Source organism: Alexandromys fortis, unplaced genomic scaffold (assembly GCF_014885135.2).
Source record: "Alexandromys fortis isolate MF-2015 unplaced genomic scaffold, M_Fortis_MF-2015_v1.1 scaffold_396, whole genome shotgun sequence".
Lineage (NCBI taxonomy): Eukaryota > Metazoa > Chordata > Mammalia > Rodentia > Cricetidae > Alexandromys > Alexandromys fortis.
The window spans coordinates 137,776-159,341 of NW_026068281.1; the positions used below are offsets into that span (position 1 = coordinate 137,776).

The following is a 21,566-nucleotide window of genomic DNA, read 5'->3' on the forward strand; positions in this document are numbered from 1 at the left end:
TCAGAAAGTCTTAGACATCTCTTTTTGAATTAAATTTCACAGCATCCGTTTTCACACCAAGAATCCATTTCTATAAAGACACTCTTACCAGTTCCACCTTCTTTTCTGGCTTTACTTCCTATATGGGATACCAAATGCTCACCTGAATCATCTATGACAAACTTTCTGATGTGTGTGTGCAGCTCCTGACAGCATGAAATTCGGTCTTGTGGGATAAATATGCAGCACAAGTCTGAGATAAAGGTTTGAGGCTCTGTGACATCACCCCTTTTCTAAACTGCAGTTTTTATTCCAACAACACTGGCAATGAGAGTTCATGGCTTTGGGATAATTACCAAAGCTCTTTAGTGGTTTCTTCTGCATGTCTCCAAAGAGGTGAGTTTTTCAACGAGGTTCTTAACTTCTCAGGACACCTAAAAGACAACAGTGATAGAGGATATAAAGCTTGTCAAAGTTTCATGCGTGAGAACCTTACAAAGGAGTTTCTGTGTTTCATTGGACTCCAGCTTTCTCTAAGGTTCTTCTAAACAAAAACAAATGAATAATTAATTATCAGATCCATGCTTTCCCTGATTTTACAGCACTCATCAAGACAGTGAGTCAACAATACAGATATAGCTACTGAAGCAACAGTAAAAGAAAAAAACTCAGTATCAAAATTTGCACCTGGAATCATTACAATCATTCTACACTGCATACAACCTAACTCAAAATGATGAATTGTAAATGTCCTAGAAAAAAATTACAAATTTACAAATATCACCCCCAAATGGCCCAAAGTCTGGACACAGTCCTGGCCATTATAGAATTCATTTGTAGTTATTATTCACAAATGAAAACAGTTTTTTTCATTAAATATTCTGTAAGCTGAGTCTATCTTCTCAATGTAAAAGCACCGAGTCAAAACTAGAATCGCCTAGCATTTTGTTTTTAGAGAAAACTATAGAGTTTTCAGTTTTTGGCATTAGTGAAGAAACAGAAAAAGTAGCAGCATAACATTTACTGTCTAGCCAGTAAGCATTGTTCTTTGAAGGTCTTAGGACAGTAGAGACAGAGATTATAGTTTACACAAGAAAGCATTACTTCTGATTCACTTATAAGCCTTTAGCTTCCAGAGCTAGCTGAGTTATGATAACTGAATTCAATAAAGTACAAATGTAGAAAACTCTTCCACTCATGGTCAGGATTTATTAAGTGGAAAATGTTGGGGTTTGAGTGAAAAATAATACACACATACTTAGGAATTTGAGCACTTGGCTCCCACTATTTTAGGAAGAATTGGACAGTACAACCTTGCTGGAGAAAGTGGTTTACTGGGCCTAAATTTTACTTTAAAATTATTGTATACTTCCTGGATGCTTTCTTCTTTCTGTTGAATATGAAGATGTGATCACACAACTTCATGTCGGTGCCCTGCTCTTTCTGGCATGTGTCAATGCTTCCCCACCATAAATAGCAGTCAATCTGGACTCTAAAGTCAAAACTCTCCTGTATGTGGTGTCCAGTCATGGTGTCTCATCATCACAACAAAATGTAACTATAAGTTTTTATGCAAGAGGAAGATGGTGTTATGAAAACTCTGTAGTAATTTGTGGGAATTTGGAAGATTTGAGAAAATTAAATTATGAAAACAATTTAATTCTTCCAGAGGAGCATGATGACAGATTCTATTTGAAGTCTAGAATCCTTTACTTATGAGAGTAATGTGAACTGTGGAGGCTAGCTCAATAGGTTTCAGAATGAACCAAGGACTGTAACAGAAATCATGGTAAAAGCTATTTTTGTGGTATTTTGCCAAAGAATATGTCTTTTTTAATAATGCAAGAGAATTCTTGCATTAAGCAGAATTTAAGAGTGATTAAATTATTTTCTTGGCCAATAATATATGAGACAACATAACAGTGTCTCTGTGGAATGGTTATTACTGACAGCTCTTATGATAGTCTACAGTGAAAAAGAGCAAGTGAGGCAGGAAGATACAGCTTGGAAAAAAAGCACTGGAAAATTTAATGCTACAACCAAGTCATGATATATACTGGAAGAGATGCTGTAATTGATGATGCCATCAGTGCCATTAAAGAGAAATACCCTCATTCATATTTAAATAATAAATAGAGCATTATCAAGAAAAAAAATCCTACACAGCTTAGATTTCAGATAGTGAAATGATAAAACCAAAGGAGATGCTTGTTCCTCAAAATAATTGCTTCAACAAACCAAAGATGGTGCAACTATGGTTGATGGTAGCAAGGATCTACCCCAATACAGATGCTTATCCTGGTCTTATATTTCATGTGATACTATCATCAAAGGCATGACAAATGCAAGATTGTTCTTCCTCTAAATGTTATACTGCCACTGAGGACAGGTGTTATTTGTCAGGGTGTCCTGCTGGGGACATGGGAAGCAATTGTTTAAAGACATGAATGTTGATGTTGGCTAAATTGCAGTGGAGAGCACATGGGTTCGGTATTCCAGAGTGTTTACATACTGAGCAAAAAGAACCACATATAGGGAGTAGAACTACTCTTAGAGATGTGTGCTATGGGCAACAAATTTAGAGGTTTTTGGAGATTATGGACCTAAAATCCCATACACAAAACTTGGCGCTACATGCTTTGATGATCTTCCTGCTTAGTTTCTGTAATGCTTTAATCCCATATTTGCTCACTATTTAACCATTTGTCATGGTTAGAATTAAAATGCATATGCTCACTCAAAATGATGTTTTCTAGCTCCATCCATTTGTCTGAAAAATTCATGATGTCATTATTTTTCTCTGCATTGTATAAATGTACTACATTTTCCTTATCCATTCTTCAGTCACAGGGCATTTAGGTTGTTTCCAGGTTCTGGCTATGACAAACAATACTGCTATGAACATAATTGAGCACATGTTCTTGTAGCATTATTGAGCATCCTTTGTATATATACCCAATGGTGATATTACTGGGTCTTGAAGAAGGTTGTTCCTAATTTTCTGAGAAATTGCCACACTGACATCCAAAGGGGCTGTACCATCTTACATTCCCACCAGCAATGCAGGAGTGTTCCATTTACCTCACAATTTCTCCAGCATAAGTTGTCATCAGTGTTTTTTATCTTGGCCAGTCTTACAGGTGTAAGATGGAATCTCAGAGTTGTTTTGATTTGTATTTCTCTGATGAATAAGGATGTTTAATTATTACATGTACTCACTTGTAAGTGGTTTTTAAAGTAGAGAAAACCAGCCCAAAAATCATAGTCCCGGAGAACCTAGACAACAATGAGGACCCTAGGAAAAAAATAGATCTAATCTATATGGGAAGTAGGAAAAGGTAAGATCTCCTGAGTAAATTGAAAGCATGGGAACCTTGGGAGAAGGTTGAAGAAGAAGGAAGAGGCAGGGAGGAGAGCAGAGATAAATGTAGAGCTCAAAGAAAATCAATTAAAAATGCATATCCTTTTTCAGATCTTTTTGAAAGCATTAATATGACTTTTAACATTACACTAGATTGTATTTAAGAAACTACTTTTTGTTTCAGTTTATTTATATGATGGATTACATTGATAGATGTTCATATGTTGCCTGACCAACCCTGAATCTCTGGGATGAAGCCTACTTGATCATAATGGATAATTTTTCTAATGTGTTCTTGGATTCGGTTTGCCAGTATTTTATTGAGGATTTTTGCATCAATGTTCATGAGTGAGATTGGCCTGTAATTCTCTTTCTTGGTTGGGTCTTTGTGTGGTTTTGGTATCAGAGTAACTGTCGCTTCATAAAAGGAATTTGGTAATGACTTTTCTGTTTCTATATTGTGAAATACATTAAGGAGTATAGGTATTAGGTCTTCTTGGAAGTTCTGGTAAAATTCCGCATTGAAACCATCTGGTCCTGGGCTCTTTTTGGTAGGGAGGTTTTTGATTACAGCTTCTAATTCTTCGCGACTAACAGGTCTATTTAGATTGTTCACCTGGTCCTGGTTTAACTTTGGTATATGGTATTTATCTAAAAAAGTGTCAATTTCTTTTACATTTTTCCAGTTTTGTGGCATACAGGCTTTTGTAGTAAGATCTAATGAGTCTTTGAATTTCCTCTGTGTCTGTGGTTATGTCCCCCTTTTCATTTCTGATCTTGTTAATTTGTGTATGCTCTTTTTTGTCTACCTGTCTCACTGTATCATTCTGTTTCACAACTCTATCACCCTCGTGGCTAGTACTATAACTATTCTTCATAGATATGAGAGTGCTGTCTGGTGCACAGTTTCTCAGGATAGGATAGTGGAACACAAGGCAGGTATTAACAGATGCCAATCAAGGCATCAAGTTATTCAGTTAATTAATTTAAAGAAAAAGAAACACTAAATGCTATTTACCCTGAAGATCTCTCAATAACATAAACCTTTGTAACCATATTTACTAGAGTTCATCTATTCAACAAGTACACTAGAGAATGTTCTTTGCGTGGGATCTGTTTACTCTGTAGACTCTTTCTGTATAAAGTGTATGTGAGGATATTATCCTTTTTGTTGCTGAATTTTTGCACTTCATATCTTCATAGATTTCAGTATCTGTGTCAATATTTTCTTGATGATATGGTTGCTCTGTTCTCTTAATAATCTGATATCTGGCACAGGTAGAAGCCACCCACAGGTCAACCCAGGGAACTAAGGCCTCGGCAGGGACATACCTCTAAGATGAAAGGTTTGTAGTAGAAAATGGGAAAGAATAAGTTCATGTACTGTGGAGAGAAGTGAGACTGAAGCAGAGGTAGGGAACAGGCTGATACGTGTGGCCTATGTTGTCACCTGGAAAAGTGTGGGTTTTTTTTTTTTTGTGATGCTGCTAAAAACCATGCGTGGTTCTGTGAACCTAATGCAGCTGAAGTCTGTGTTGATGTCCTTTTTTCATGATACCGCAAGGCCATACAGTTGTCCTTGATCTGGATACACACCTGAGGTTTTCTTGAGGTCCAAGAGCTGAGCTGACTACAGGGCAAACTGCAGCCAAGTGGGTCCATTTCCCTATTGTAGCCAGGGTCAGGCTGTGTTACCACGAAAGGGTTGCAAATGTCCACACTGATGTCCAACAGCCACACTGCTTCCAGGACCATACATATCCAAGTGGCCTGTGCTGACACCATGGGCCATGGTCTATTGCATCTGGTGTGCTGAAGTCCATACTCTGTTTTATGACCAGACAACGAGAGCTGGCCCCAGCGGTCTGGGCTTCAGATAACAGGTCCCACCCTCCCATCACAAACAGTATCAAGGTAGAGTGGCCTTTACAATGAGAACAGACCCCTAATCTCTGGGCCTGGATGAAATTATCTCCCCTTGCCAGCTGCCATAACAAGACAGCTAGCCCCAAATGTGGGACCATTGATCCCACTCATCACCATGTGTACATGAGAGCAGGCCAAGACGATGTGGGCATGGGAGTGCTGTCCTTAGCCCTCATATGATAGTTTGGTCACAGTGGAGACCCAGACTATTTAGGTCAGCTACCACCTAGCACCATATCCAAGACTTTGAATTGGCCCAATACAACATCTGCTGCATCTATGACCTGAGGAATGAATGAGGGCATCAGTTCTACAGAATCATAGAGTCAGTATCTCCACGTCTAGGCACAACAGCAGGATATCCTCAGGAGGTTTTGCTGAGGGTCCAATATTGATAGTATACCAGATGTTGGCGCAACAACTCACTGCAATGAACATTTTCAAGTAAAGCTGTTTGAGTAAAAGGGTATACTGCATGACACACAAAATGCATATGTGATGTAGAGACATAGATGGGGGAGAAAAGTGGATTTCTGCTTGTTTGTGTGTTTGTTTGTTTTTATATTATTTTCGGGGAGGAGGCTACAAGGTTGGATGGTGGACATGACAGGAGTGGGAAATGGGTAGAATTAGGGTCTATGAAGTGAAATTACCAAATAATCAATGAAAAATAATGTTTAAAAAATAAACAAAGAATCTGTAATTTAACCCCGTTACTTAGCCTCAAGAAATACTACTTAAAATTTCTGCATATAGGATATGTTTATACAGGGTAGAACATCATAGCATTCACCACTACTTGCTCCTAAAAGTATCAGATGAGAACATAAACTCCTAGACTGTACCTTAAAGAGACAAGTGACTTCCACCACAAATTTTAGTAGTCTTATCAACTCATTAATATTTACATGCAAAGTATTTAGATAATATTCAACATCTCTCCCAAATTTTCTTTCAGATAAATCCCTACCTACCTACTCACCTATTTTATTTGTGAACCTACCACATAAAATCTATGTTCAACTGGTATTATTGAGTGTAGACCCTATTCCTGAATGTGCTTAACCTACAGAGCAGCAACACTGTTAAAGCAAACTGACCCTCTCCTTTTCCAAACAATTATCACACGCCAATTGCACTTCATGTAGTGATTGAACCTAATGTGCTCTCTCCTCCATGATCACACTGATAGTATGTTGTCTGACTTTCACAGGTCTTGTGTATGTTGTCATACAATAACTGTAAGTTCAAATATATGACTGTAAAATATTTGAGTCGTTGGGTTCACCTTCTTATTTAGCTTCTCTAGGATCACGAATTATAGGCTCAATGTCCTTTATTTATGGCTAGAAACCAAATATGAGTGAGAAACATATAGGCATCCTCCTGAATATTAACCTTCATCAGGCGATGAAAGGAGACAGAGACAGAGACCCACATTGGAGCACCGGACAGAAATCTCCAGGTCCAAATCAAAAGCAGAAGGAGAGAGAGCACGAGCAAGGAACTCAGGACCGCGAAGGGTGCACCCACACACTGAGACAATGGGGATGTTCTATTGGGAACTCACCAAGGCCAGCTGGCCTGGGTCTGAAAAAGCCTGGGTTAAAACGGGTCTCACTGATCATAGCGGACAATGAGGACTACTGAGACCTCAAGAACAATGGCAATGGGTTTTTGATCCTACTGCACGTATTGGCTTTGTTGGAGCCTAGGCAGTTTGGATGCTCACCTTACTAGACCTGGATGGAGGTGGGTGGTCCTTGGACTTCCCACAGGGCAGGGAACCCTGATGGCTCTTTGGGCTGATGAGGGAGGGGGAGGGAAATGGGAGGCAGTGGCGGGGAAGAGACAGAAATCTTCAATAAATAAATAAATAAATTTAAAAAATATATATTTGAGTCGTAAAATACTAAATCTAACATATACTGACTAGGAAGATGCATCTCTACTGGGCAGATTTTGTACAGCTACAAGGTGCTATGTCTTCTATTGTAGAAAACCTGGATCAATATCACCCAGTGAACTATGAGAGCTACAATAAAAGACTGGACTGATAAGGTAGGCTCACTTATACAACACTGGAGGAAATATGGCAGAAGTAACCAAACATTATGGTAGGATATAAGGCCACTCAGTGAAAAGTTTGTAACTACAATAGTTAATGTGGGTGAAAATCTGTGGTTAATCTGGCCATAGTCTATAATGAAGGATATGTTAGTATTATTCTATGTTATAATCTTGCCATTAAAATAATACTATAAATTATTTGACTGATATTTTGCAGGACGTGGGATGCCTAAACTTTTAGATGTACAACATTGCAATGATACAATTTACATAATTATGATAAAATTACTTCAGTTTTATATTTTTCATTTAGAAAAAAGCAAAATCTGGAAATAATAGAATCATGACTTATTATATAGGGGCTTAAAGTAGGAAAACACAGAGAAATGATGACTGCGATATTTAATAACCACCAATTTAAATTATGAGAAAGAGCAATGTAGCCTTGCAAAATGGAGGAGAGGGTATAAAAAGCTATAAAGATGCAAACCAAGACCAAAATGGTCTGTGTGGCTCTGGATTCAGGAGAGATTCTTGGGGAGGTATGAGTACTGAGTATATGTTGAATCCTCTTCTTGTGCCCATAAAGTATGACAATCATGGAGATGCTGGAACTTACAATGAGTATAGAAAATAAAACTTCAGGGAACACCCAAAATGCTGTGAACAGTGAATCTACTATTATGTCACGACTAAGATAGGAACAGAATTCAAAATCTCTCTTTTGTGTCTTATTTTTGCTATGTCTTTTGGAATATGCACACATGGGGAAAACTATATTTACTACTATGTTCAGGATCCAGAGGATGTAAATTGAACAACAAACATATTTTGGTACTTTGAATTTAATACCTTTCCAATAGGAGTCAATAGGACTGATAGTAATGGCCTGGAAGATACTCAAGATGCAGGTGATACTGATGGACATGCTCCTGCTCAGTCTGAGAACATATAAAATAAGTTCACATGAAACATCATTGAGGAAATGTTTCCACCAAAAAACTTTTAATATGTGGGGCACTCCTTTAGAAAGAATGACCAAGGAGTTGGCTGTGAACACATGTGCAAGAATTAAGTCTACAGTCTTTAACTTGTGTTTATGATAGTAAATGAGTAAGTAGTAGAAAAGAAAAGATACGTTTCCTAGAATTCCAAGTGTACTCTGAAGTAAAAGCACTATACCTACTGCCAAGGTCCTTGAGTCCATTCTGTCATTCAGCATTTCTTCTTTTAAATTTTGACAATTATGTCCCTGAGCCAAGTCATGCAAGTTATGCAAATCATGATTTTTTCTGACCTGACCCCTTGGAGGACACACAACCGAGTTCAAGATTGAAAATGCAGAGTTTATAACTTAACAAGAGAGTCTCAAAACACATGCCATCTGTAATAACTTTCATTGAAATTGTTAAAGTCTACAGTTTTCATGTTTATGGAGTGAGTTTCTTAAAATGTTCAGCATTAGAAATAAGACCATAATTCAATGATGAAGCAATCAGCAATTCAGTTCAAGTGAAAAGAATGCTCACTTCTAGATCCCAGAATAAACTGTTCCTTATTCACCATAAAACAGACCTCGATCTGCAGCTTCAAATGGAAAAACTTCCATGCTGTCCATGTCGTGCAACATTTCAGCTTAAACAATGTACATTTTACCTCAATAAAGTGAATGTTTCTAAATTCTTGTATGAAAAAACATTTACAATATAGTATAAAATACTCTAATCCTGGGGGTAAAATGATGAGCTACATAATGTTAAATTAAGAGATACAGCTCACCAGATTTTACACGCACGTTCAGAATTATTCACTAGGTGCAGGGAAGAGGGGAAAAAAAGGTATATGTTCTGTTTGGTTAACTCATGAAATTTACAACCAATCACATTAAATGTGGAATAAATAGGGAATGTCCAGTATTCTAATTAGATCTGTTGCCAGATGTGATAATGTAGTAGCAGAAATCCAAAGTAAAACTGGCTTGAGACACCAGTCATTGATAAGAACAAGGATAAGTTACGTATGTGACACACTGTCGATGGTATTTTCGTTGGCTCAAATGTTTTTGCTGGAGTCAATGGCCATTTGCTTGTGCACAATCTCACTCTTGTGTAAATATCTTCAAAGACAAATTTTAGGATATATGTGAAAGAAGTGACATCTAACCAAGGACCTCTGAATGCATTCTTTGAGAATACACTACCTAAATTAAACATGCTAATAAATGTGTTAATCCTTGAACCCAGGATGTAGAGATAGGTAGGGCATTGTGAGTTCAAGGCCAGCCTAGTCTACATAATCATTCCAGGATAGTCAGAACTACATAGTGAGACCCTGAATCAAAGTAATCAAACAAAATTGAATAGACCGCCTCTTCTGATATTCACAGATCTGTGCTGTGTAGCAGCATACACAAAAATTCATTAGAAAAGACCAAATTCTAAGATAAATTGAAGTTTATATGACATACATCCATTCAGGCAAATATAAAAGCAGGTCATCAGTGACCCAGTCTCTTACAGGTCAACACTGACATGAATCCATGTCTCCACAGTTCTATCCTACCAAGAACGAAACAGAGTTCTATGACTAATGCACTGACTTAGAAGTGAAAAATATTTAGTTGTCACTGTGTTATATCTATTTCATAAAGGAGAGAAGTTCAGACAAAGTTTCCTTCTGTTAATCTTAACTGGCATGGAACATCTTGAAACTCCTCCCTTGACCTTTGTATTTCTGGGATTATCATATTCAGTCAACTTCAGTTGAATTCTTGATGAATGTGCTACACACTAGGTTGATTTTCACTTGTAAATTCCAGTGGCCTTGGCATTGTGTATTTCTTTGTTTTCTAGAAAAAGAAATATAATTACCTTTCACAGTAACAGAAAGAAGTTTTGTTAGTGATAACTTGAATATAATTAATATAAAGTGTGTTCTCTACCAAATGAAAATCATAGAGCTACAGGTCCAGATCATGATCCCAGTAAAAGCACTCATGAATAATAACTTGATGAATACTGTGACTTCATCATAACACATCTTGGAAAACTATCCTGAATCTTTGTGGCATTTTAAAATTATTTAGCTTTTATTTTAGATAAAATTATACAAAGAAGGGCATTTTCAAGAACCTACAGAGCCCTATAGAGACGAGTTTAGAAAAGCAGTACACTTGCCAACATCTTTGGTTCCACATACCTTGAGTACTTAGTTTACTGAGGTACTGGACATACTGGCTTAGGATGGTGTTTTAACATGTAAAATCTGTCTGGACAGAGAAAATATTCAAAGTCACAGAAAATTCTTCAAACTCAGCTGCTAAAGCCTTGAAAGACAAGGACTAGGAATGCAATGCACCATATTTAAGAATCAAGTATAAGAACCTGAATGCTCATTCAGTGTATAGAACAAATAGAACAGTGGAAGAGGGAACACACAGGAAAACATTGTCACCCAGACAGGTGTGAAGCATTCCTGTTTTCCAATTCCTGCAGGTAACTTGCCAGTTTCCAGTGATTGACATTTGTCTTCAAAGCCATAAAAATTTTCAGCCATAGGCAGTGTGATCAAATTTAGTACATCTGAAATAAACTTTTCTCATATAAGAGGACTTACTGACAATTTAATTGCACTTAGTATTCCTGGAGTTAAACTGAACTGCAAACAGAGATTCCATTGTATTAATCTGTATTACAATACTTTTCCTCTGGGATCTCTGGTGATTTGCATAGAAATCTGATGTTTACAATGTAGTTCCCCTCACTGCCAAGACAAAAACTGAGAAAAAACCTTGTGGATGATTGCCTAAAGAAAAAAAATAGGTCATTCGGAGCTGTTTGGACGCTTGAAAAATGAGAATACAGGCTGTCTGCTTCCGCAAAGAGGCACCTAGTGTTTTATTTAGCAGTGCTACATCAGACACATTTTAAAATATCATATTATTATAAATTTTATTTCTATTCTACCCTGTATTCACATCATATAAAAATTCAATTTAGTCCTACAGAAACAATCTGTGTCCAATTTGGATTTCATGAATGCAAGATATACCCAATATTCATTTTTTTGCAGCAAACTTGTGTTTACGATTGTTGATAGTAAAACATAAGAAAATTTCTCAAATGAAGAATTAAACATCATTTCTTTTATGAGACTTGTTCACGATTCATAATCAGCAATGAAATAAGAAAACTATGTATTAAACAATTCTATGACATAGAAACTAACTTATTGCCATGGTAGGCAGAGAGCTATGATGGTAAACTGCTGAGAGTATAGGTAGAAAGATCTATGTTCTCATATCTCACATAAAAACATAACTACTGTATTGTAGATAACACCAGAAAAGTAGACATAGGTGATTGGCTGGGGATCTCTGATTACCTAGTTCAGCTTGCTGAAAGAGTTTCAGGTTGTTAAAAGACTGATTCAATAACAAATAAGGTTAAATTATCTAAGTCCAACAGAACACTTAAGAGATGGTTCTACTGAACTCACAGTTAACCTATACATACATATACACATACATAAACACAGACACAAACACACACATATATTTACACACATACAAATGCACACATGTATATAGACAGAAAAGCATTAAATTCTGCCATTTTAAAATGAGTCTTACAAATGATTTTATCAAAGTTTATAAAACTGGAAGTAGTAAATCCAATTTGTAAATTGCATTTGACTACAAAATATACATAGACTAGAAGAATGTAAAATATGTACTTGTACCTTTAAGCACACAAGAAAATATGAGCTGTGGAGACATTCCTGTGTTTAAGACTCTGCCTTTACACTCAAATTATGGGTTCCAACAATTTCAACTATCAAAATTAGAAGTTGAAACTTAAGGTGGGCATACAATTCGAGTATCACTAAACCAGAAGAAAAAAACAGGAGATGGATTGTTCCAGATAAGTCGTTTGCAAGATTCACAATTAAAAATGTCACCTCCCCTTCAGCCCCATGTTCCAAAGTTCAAGAAGGAAGGCAGCCTCAGTGGTCATAAGCACTGAGCCTCAGATACAACCAGCTCGACACCAGTCAAAGATGGAGTGCTGCCTAGAAATGTATTTCACCCAGAGGCAAGTCCAGATTGCAGTTCCTCCTCAGGAGGAGACTACTTTGATAATCATTATACACTTTAAGATTTTATACCAAAATCTATGTTTGTCATTTTGAGAATTTACAATCTAATTCATGTAAAGTATGAGAAATTGGAACTGGAAAAAAACATTATTACTATCATCCTCCATCACACTTGAAGTTAGATTCATTATCACTGGAATGACTCATCAATAATCTGGCAGAGATTTTTTTACATTATTTTTACACATCAGGTATTACCACAAAGCCAGGGAAAGTGTTCACCTCACTACTTCTGTTTATAGCCCAGAAAGCCTTCCTCTTTGTTAAGATTCACACTGCACTATTTCTACCCAGAACATTTTTTTTCCAGACATGAGCACTTACCAGATCTCCCTTCTTTGTTTTCTCTACCTTCCAGATTAAAACACACAAAGATCACTTGACTCGTTTCTTCTGCAAATCTTCAAATTAGGGTGCAGCTCCTGATATAACATCCGGCACTGTGTAAGTAGTAGGCAACCCGACAATGAGATAAAGGATCACAATTTGATGACCTCACCTCCCTTCAGAACTACAAACTTCTCACTTGTAGTTGTAATGACTATGATAGCTTTGGGAGCCAAGGACTTTGCTGAAACATTTATTTATCCATTTGCCAATTAACACCATGAATGTCCATTTCTCCAAAGACTAGAAGTGTTTATGGAGCCTGTTACATTTTCATGATCCCTGAAGGCTGCCTGGGAGGGACTGTTCAAGGAACACCAAGCTCTAGTGAGTTTTGTCTCATTGGAGTTGTTTTCTCTGGGTTCTTTTACAAAAAGAGAAGTCAGTTACTACTTTTCATTTCCCAGGGTTGACCCACTTCCATTCATTGGGGCAGAATCAATCAGGAAATTGGGGCTAGCTAATGAAATGTCTATAAGAGAAAAATATGATGTCATAATCTGCACAAGAAATCACTGAAATCTTGGTACAACTGGATATAAAGTAACTGGAAATGATGCTATGGAATATGCTAGAAAAAATTACAAGTATCACCTGGTAGGAAGTCTGATCAGTTTATCAGTGCTTTAATCTAAAGAATATATAGATATAGATAGATTAGATATAGATATACTTTGATCGGAAATGAAGGTGACTATATGCATTAAGTTGACATAACCAAGTGCTATCATTTGAATCTGTAGTCAATGAGTAGAAACCTAGAAAATCTAGGAATTTTTCCCTTTATTGAAGATTTTGTTTTCATTTAATATATTCTGATGATTGTTTCCATTTGCTTTACCCCTTCCATTTCCTTTGAACCACCCCTCTAATCTTAATTCACCTCTTTTCTGTTCTTGATTTGTAAAAAGATTTATGGAATAATTATAATAATATAATTAAAATATTTAATTAATGTAATAAAACAAAATCAAACACCTCAGGATAGGACAAAACAGAAGTAAAAGAACCCAAGAAAAATACAAGGAAGAAATTTTTGAAAAGGCTGAAATTTACTTGTTTCTGTGTAAGAACAAAACTGGAACCTCTGACGAATGCTCATAGTTAGTGAAGGTTAAAAAGAAAAGAAAAAATTAAAGAAAAAATTGAAAAGTCATAAAATCGAAGATGAAAGGAAAGGACCTTGGCAGGCATTAAAAGTCAAGGACTCTTCAAACTTGACCTTATTTTCTGTAGGTGCACCTCCTGTTGAACTTATCCACCCTTAAGAGAAGCTTGTTTTCCCAGTGTGAACCCATTGGAAAAAAACTAAATTTTAATTTGCAAGTGTTAATCAATTGAAAAAAGGCACTAAGATACCAATAGAAGGGTATGTCTACTTCACTCTCAGTTCTAGGAATTCATGTGGTTCCAACACTTAGAGGACCTGTGTGTACTGTAACAGACTGTATTTTCATGTATGTCTGTCCTATTGTGATTAGAAGGCCTTGTTTCCTACCTTAATATATCCCCTCTGTCTCTTAAAAACTTTCTGCCTCTTTTTGTGTAGGGTTTCATGAGCCTTGAGAGAAGCAATCTGATGAAACCATCCTGTTTCAGGATGAGTGTTCCAAAGTCTCTCACCCACTGAATTTTGTTTGTTATCTGTCTGTATTTACTACTGTCTGTTATAAAAGGAAGTTTCTTTGATAGCAGCTGTGTAAGACAATGTTTACTGAATATAGCAGAATGTCATTAGGAGTCATTTTATTTTTACATTTCTTTAGTAAAACAATATTATTGTTCTTCCCCTAGGTCCATGGGCTTCATTCTAGTCTCAGGTTCTTGATCACCCAAGCAGTGTGGTATATGGATTCCACTCAAGGAGTATACATTAAGTCAAGTCAGAAATTGTGTAGTTACTCCCACAAGCTTTGTGTCACTATTGCACTAACATAACTTGAAGGCAGGATACTATTGCATATTGATATATACAATGTCATTATATACTGAAGTAGAAGGCCTGGCATTTATTTTTTCTACTTTGATAACGTGCAGAGGGTACCACTTCACAGAGATAAAAGCTTTAGGTATGAACAAGCTTGACTTCTGCATGATCAGTGATTGTGTATGTGTTGTCTTCAGCAACAGCACCTCCTACAGTTTGTGGAAAGCAATCTATAGTCTTGGCAAAAGCTTTGTTTGTGTATTCCTGTGGCAACCAGTTAGCTAACAGCTCAATTAGATGTATCACATTTCTGGCATTAGAAGCTTCATTTGGTGACAAGAGACGCCTGGTTGCAACTATGTCTCCATTATTATATTGTGATTTCATTTAGGAGACCTTCATACATTAAATGTTTCAGGAAGTTTTTACTAAATTAAGTTTCCATACTTCCCATCAACTGTTCCTTAATATTAGATGTCTCACCATGTATTCCCTCCCTTGTCTTCCTCTTCTCTCTCACTCACCATTTGCAATTCCTTTTCAAGCTTTCCCCTATGCCTTTTTCATTAGTAGCTATTCTAAGTTCCTTTCCCAGGGAAATAAATCTGTCCAGCCTTAGTCACTTTCTGTCCACTTATCCTCTGTGATTCAATATGGTATTTCTTGGTTATAATTGATCTAAGATGTAATATACATGTATAAGCAAAATATATACCTATTTGTCATTCTGGGTCAGGAGTATATCACAGAGCAATTTTTCTCTTCAAATCACATCTATTTTTCTGAGAACTTCATGATTTATTCAGTAAAATTTCCTGCTGGTAAATAAATAATGGGTCTCTTACAGGCTTGTCTTGGAGCTGTGTCCCTACTCCTACCCCTCATTGCCTTTCCCTATCAGTTGACATGACTTTGAAAACACATAATTTTCTATGTTTCTCTTCTATACAGTGAGTTTTCCATCCCTTAAGTATAGCCCTCTAGTCGTGTCCAAATGTAAGATGTCTAACACTTATCTCTTCCTTCCTAAATCTTAGTTTGATGAGCTTTTACAGCTGACATTGCAAAGTCAGTCTCTGCATCTCAGGCTGTAAAGACTGAACATACTAGTGTCTTGATGATCCTCATTCAACACATTTACTGAATATAAGATATTACAGCATGTATACATGCTTAATTTTATGTATGAAGTAAAATTTATATATTATTAAGGTGAGTATGGAAGCAACTTTTGTCCAAAATTATTTTGAGGTGTTAGGATAATCTTCAGAGTTCTAGGTCTCTTCTTGTTCTTCTTCAACAGAAGGTCTCTGTCCTCACCTGTTACTGTGTCCTCCATTGCTTTTCTGCCAACTAATAGACATCTGTAAATCACCTGCTTCCCCTAACCCTTTTATCAGTATCTTGACTTGCTTCCTTATATCTACCTAGAACTCTAGGTTGCAAGAGGAAAGATCCTATCTTCCAGGGTGTTTGCTGTTGTAGTGAATTCTTCCTGCTGAATTGGTCCAAAGATACTGATGGCAATTATAGGATGACAATTATTGAATGGCAACTCTGAATCCCAGTGTGTCCAATTCTATGAAATGCCTCACTTTGGTCAACTTGTATTTCTTGCAACATCACAACATTAATCATGCTTGCAAATCAGCAACAGCCCGCAGTGGATATGTTTATTCCAGAAACATCTGGCATGGACACAGATGTTGCAGGACTTTAAGTTATAAACACTGAAGACTTCTTAATTACCTGCAACAACCAATCAGTGTTTGATGTTTTTTCTGCTAAACTATTTTTTTTACTGAGGTGTACATTTGTAGTGGAGCAAACAATTAGAGGAAATAATTTTCATTTATCTTATACAGCTCTGTTGCCTGCATTCTGTTCTACCTCTCTTATCCCTGGGCTAATTTTAACCACTCCCCCTTCCCTAGGATGTGCCTATGAGTTCTCTGTGATACCAACTTATTCTAGTGAATTACAGAATCTCAAGGTGTTTTGGGAACTGAGTACCATGTATGGGCAAAAAGTGATGTTGGTGAGTGTGGGCTGATTTTTCTAACAATTCTGCTGTCTAGCACCCTCAAAGGAGCATGTGTTTTGGAAGAATAGTTTTAAAATTTCAGATATTTATGTTCTGTTTGCTAAATCATGAATGTTCTTTACTTTTTAATTGCTATAAATTGTTCTGTTCCATTCAATTCTTTTAGAATAAGAAGATATCCTGAACTCATGTGATATTCAATGAATAAATGTGAATTGATTTATAAGGAAGTATTATATTAATTTTTTAAAAGAATAGGACAGGGTTCAGTAAACCTACTGCTTTGGGGTTAATGTTTATAACTTTTACTATCATACTTTATAAGTGTGATTTCTACTTAATTTTTTAATTGAACCTTCGACTAAAAATGAAAGAATGGATAAAGAAAGTGTGGAATATGTACGCATTAGAGTATTACTCAGCAGTAAAAAAAAAAACAATGACATCTTGAATTTTGCATGCAAATGGATGGAAATAGAAAACACTATCCTGAGTGAGATAACCCAGACCCAAAAAGATGAATATGGTATGTACTTCCTCATAAGTAGATTATAGTCATAAATAAAGGACATTGAGCCTATAATCCATGATCCTAGAGAAGCTAAATAAGAAGGTGAACACAAAGAAAAACATATAGTTATCCTCCTGGATATTGGAAGGAGACAAGATTTCCAGGCAAAAATTGAAAACTTTGGGGTGGGGGGTTAAGGGAATATGGAGAGAAAAAAGTGAGAATGGGGGGATGGGGAGAGCTTGGGGGAATGGGATGGTTGGGATGGAGGAAGTGTAGATATGGGAGCAGGGAAGTATATATCTTAATTAAGGGAGCCATTTTAGGGTTGGCAAGAGACTTGATTCTAGAGGTGTCCCCAGGTGTCCATGGAGATGTCCCCAGCTAGATCCTTGAGCAGCTGGAGAGAGGGAGCCTGAAATGGCCCTATCCTATAGCCACGTTGATGAATATCTTGCCTATCACCATAGAACTTTCATCTGGCGATGGATGAAGCTAGAGACAGAGACCCACATTGGAGCAATGGACTTAGCTCCCAAGGTCCAAATGAGGAGCAGAAGGAGGGAAAACATGAGCAAGGAAGTCAGGACCCCAAGGAGTGTGCCCACCCACTGAGACGGTGGGGCTGATCTAATGCGAGCTAACTAAAGCAAGCTGGACTGGGACTGATGGAGCATATGATCAAACTGGACTCACTGAACATGTCGGACAAGGAGGGCTGACTGAGAAGCCAAGGACAATGGCACTGGGTTGTGATCCTACTGCATGTACTGGCTTTGTGGGAGCCTAGTCTGTTTGGATGCTCACCTTCCTAGACCTGGATAGAGGAGGGAGGACTTTATACTTCCCACAGGGCAGGGAACCCTGACTGCTCTTTGGACTGGAGAGGGATGGGGGAAGGGGATGGGTTTTAGGGGAATGGAGGGGGGGGAGGGAAATGGGAGTAGGGGAGGAGGTGGAATTTTTTAAGTAAAAATAAAAAAAAATACTGGCAAACCTAATCCAAGAACACATCCAAGAATATGAAATATTAAACATTGTTGCTCCCTGCAACTTTCCTCTTCCTCAGCCTTCAAGGATAATGAAAAAGTAAGAGGCTTTCCCTAGTATTCAATCCCTCTAGAGACAGGAAACTCATAATTGTTTTGCCAATTAGCAATGGGAGAAAAGTTTCAGAAATCCTCTTCCCAAAGCCAGCACTGTCATTTTCACTTAAGACTGTAGTTCAGAAGGGATATAAGGTCACAGAGACATAGATCTTTATCTATGCGATGAGATGCCTTCCTCATCCACAATGCTTCCTGTCAGAATGTCAGGAGCTTCACACTGAGTCAGGGTACCTGAGCAAGAAGGAAGTAAGTAAACATTTGTATTTCAGACTTGAAAACAGACCAGAAAATAAGGGAGATTTTCTAAGTGCTCAAATAGGGAGAATGAATTCTTGGGTAAAAACAGAGGAAATTTAATGGAGAAGAAGATATTCTGTGCTCTGATAAGGGAAACTGAAGAGAGCTATTTCCTGAGTTTGTTGTGCACATAGCTAATTTAATCAATGGAATTTTTACTGAGACTGAGTTTTGAAGATTTTAAGTCGTGTTAAAATCTTATATCAAATATAATTAAGGGCTATAGTAGTTTCGCCAATATTATTTCCCTGTAAGCATGTTTGATGTAAATCATAGATAACTTTGTTATGACTATCATAGCTGTCAGATAAATGGTTTCTTGTTTATACTAATCATTGCAATAGAACTACAAGAATCATTGAACTCTGAAGTGAAACTTATTTTCTAGAATAAAGAACATTGTGATGAACCACAGAATTCATGTCTGGGCCATAAACTCCATGAGGGTGAGTTATAATGATGTCAAACATTCAACTGCCTCCTCTAAGACTCTGTGTATCCTGATGAATGTTATTCTTTGTACCTATTTCTCTATTCAGTGGAAACAAGAATATTATAAAATGTAAAATTCACCAGGATCTTATGAAAGATTAATTGACTGCCATGTTTTTATAATTGTAGCATCATTGTTAATATATTGGGATTATTCATGTTTGATGTGGGTGTGTAGTTCCATAACATTTTTCTTAGAAAAATAGAACCATCCATTCAGACATACTCAAGGTACCTTTCTCCCAACTCACTTTTCTTTTCAGTGGTAAATGATTTTTAAAATTTTTTCTACATATTATTTGTCTGAAAGTTTGTGAAAAGGATCATTGATTAGTAGTAACCTTCAAAATAAAATTATAAAATTTGTTGGTAAAATCTTATGATTCCTAAGTTTTATGATATCTTATATAAAATTTCTTGCATAGGAATAGAGAAATGACAACATTGCTCTGATAATAATTTCATTATTTTTGCTAAAAATTCAGATAATATATGTACTCAGCATGGATTTATTTCCTGATATAATGTAGATGGTGATGGAAGCCTATTCTTTTCTGATGTGAATTGTTATCAAAATTTATCCTGGAAATGTACAATTTAGCGTGCTTTTCATTTGTAGTGACTCATCATTGATTTCTCTTGGTAACAATGCTGTACTACAAATGTTGTATATTGTAAGAATACATACATATTCGTATGTGTGTGCTTTCTAAGAATACAAATATTTCTTGAAATCTAGAATGGTTATCAAAGCATATGTTATGTGAGGAGGCATGTTAGTAGGTTGCACACATCTGCTTTCGTTTCTTAATATCAAATAATTCTCTGGTTCCTTCATCCCTTAAAACAAATTTACCATTTTGCTCAGAAAAGAAGTGTTGTTGTAATTTAAAGGAAAATTTACTGAACATCAAAATGCATTCCAAGTATTTGGCAATAGGAATAATATTCTTATCACAAAATACAGTTGGAATTCTGGGAAATATCTCTTTGCTTTTCCACTATCTAGCTGTTTACTATAATGAACATATACTGAAGCCTGTAGATTTGATCCTCACCCATCTGTTCATAGCCAACTGCATGATCATTCTTTCTAAAGGGGTGCCCCATACAATTGCAGCTTTTGGAATGAAAGTGTTTTTCAATGATTTCATGTGTGAATTTCTTTTCTATATTCAAAGACTTGGCAGAAGCATGTCCATGGGAACTACCTGTCTCTTAAGTATCTATCAAGCCATCACCCTCAGTCCCCAGAAATCCTTTTGGAAGAGTTTTAAATTCAAATCTTCAAATTACATTACCCTCTCTATTTCCCTCTGCTGGGTCCTATATATCACTATAAATTTTATTATCCCTGTATCTGGGATTATAAAAATGAGTCACAATAATATGACAGTAAAAAGAGATTTTCTATACTGTTCCACTTGGGGTCATGATAGAATTGCAGAGTCACTGTACACAGCACTGTTGGTATTTCCTGAAGTCTTGTTTTCTGTGCTCATCATCTGGTCCAGTGGTTCTATGATTGCCATTCTTTATAGACACAAGCAGCACATTCAACACATCCGCAGTGCTCATGTATCCCTCAGAATTTCCCCCGAGTCTAAAGCCACCCAGAGCATCCTATTTCTGGTGTCTTCTTATGTAGCTTTTTATACCCTCTCCTCCATATTACAAGGCTTAATTGCTGTTTTATATAAACCCAGTTGGTGGTTAATAAGCATTACAGCCATCATTTCTATGTGTTTTCCCACTTTGGGTCCTTTTGTTGTGAACCATGACTTCATTGTACTAAGATTCTGCATACTCTGGATAAGGTATATAAACAACAAACAATTGCTTCATAGGTAAGTAGATTGCATGTTTTTGCCCCTTATTTACCTGTTCATTCATTCATTTTCCTTCATATTTTCAACACAAATCTGATGAGGGAAGGCTGTTATCTGTCTAAGGGAAAGCCTCCATGGTACTTGGGGTGTCTACTTACTTAAATTTTTTATGCTCACAGCAGAACTGAATGAAGAGAGTTGCTTCTATAACCTTGAAAAATGACATCAATGATTTCAAAACACAAATTGATGTAGATACATAATATTTTAGCATACCATGGAGATAAATGACATACACACACATACACACATACAAGCAAACACATAAACATATATATATATTTGTGTATATATATATATTTGTGTATATATATATTCAGTTTCAACAACATTAATCTTTTCATTTGTAACCATATGAGTAAATTTAAGGATACAGTTTTTAGTGAAATAGCTCAGGCACACAAATACAAACATACA

General features: G+C 36.5%; 2 protein-coding genes across 2 annotated transcripts; one reads left to right on the forward strand and one right to left on the reverse strand.

The window, feature by feature from the left end:
- Positions 1–4,778: 4,778 nt before the first annotated feature.
- Positions 4,779–8,567, reverse strand: LOC126494763 (vomeronasal type-1 receptor 4-like). Its single transcript, XM_050132177.1, has 2 exons — positions 7,658–8,567; positions 4,779–4,870 (listed from the first exon to the last, which is right to left on the reverse strand). Exons 1-2 carry the CDS (start codon positions 8,556–8,558, stop codon positions 4,779–4,781), a joined length of 993 nt encoding a protein of 330 aa, XP_049988134.1. The 5' UTR covers positions 8,559–8,567.
- An 11,608-nt stretch (positions 8,568–20,175) lies between these two features.
- Positions 20,176–21,111, forward strand: LOC126494764 (vomeronasal type-1 receptor 4-like). Its single transcript, XM_050132178.1, has one exon. It carries the CDS (start codon positions 20,176–20,178, stop codon positions 21,109–21,111), a length of 936 nt encoding a protein of 311 aa, XP_049988135.1.
- Positions 21,112–21,566: the final 455 nt, after the last annotated feature.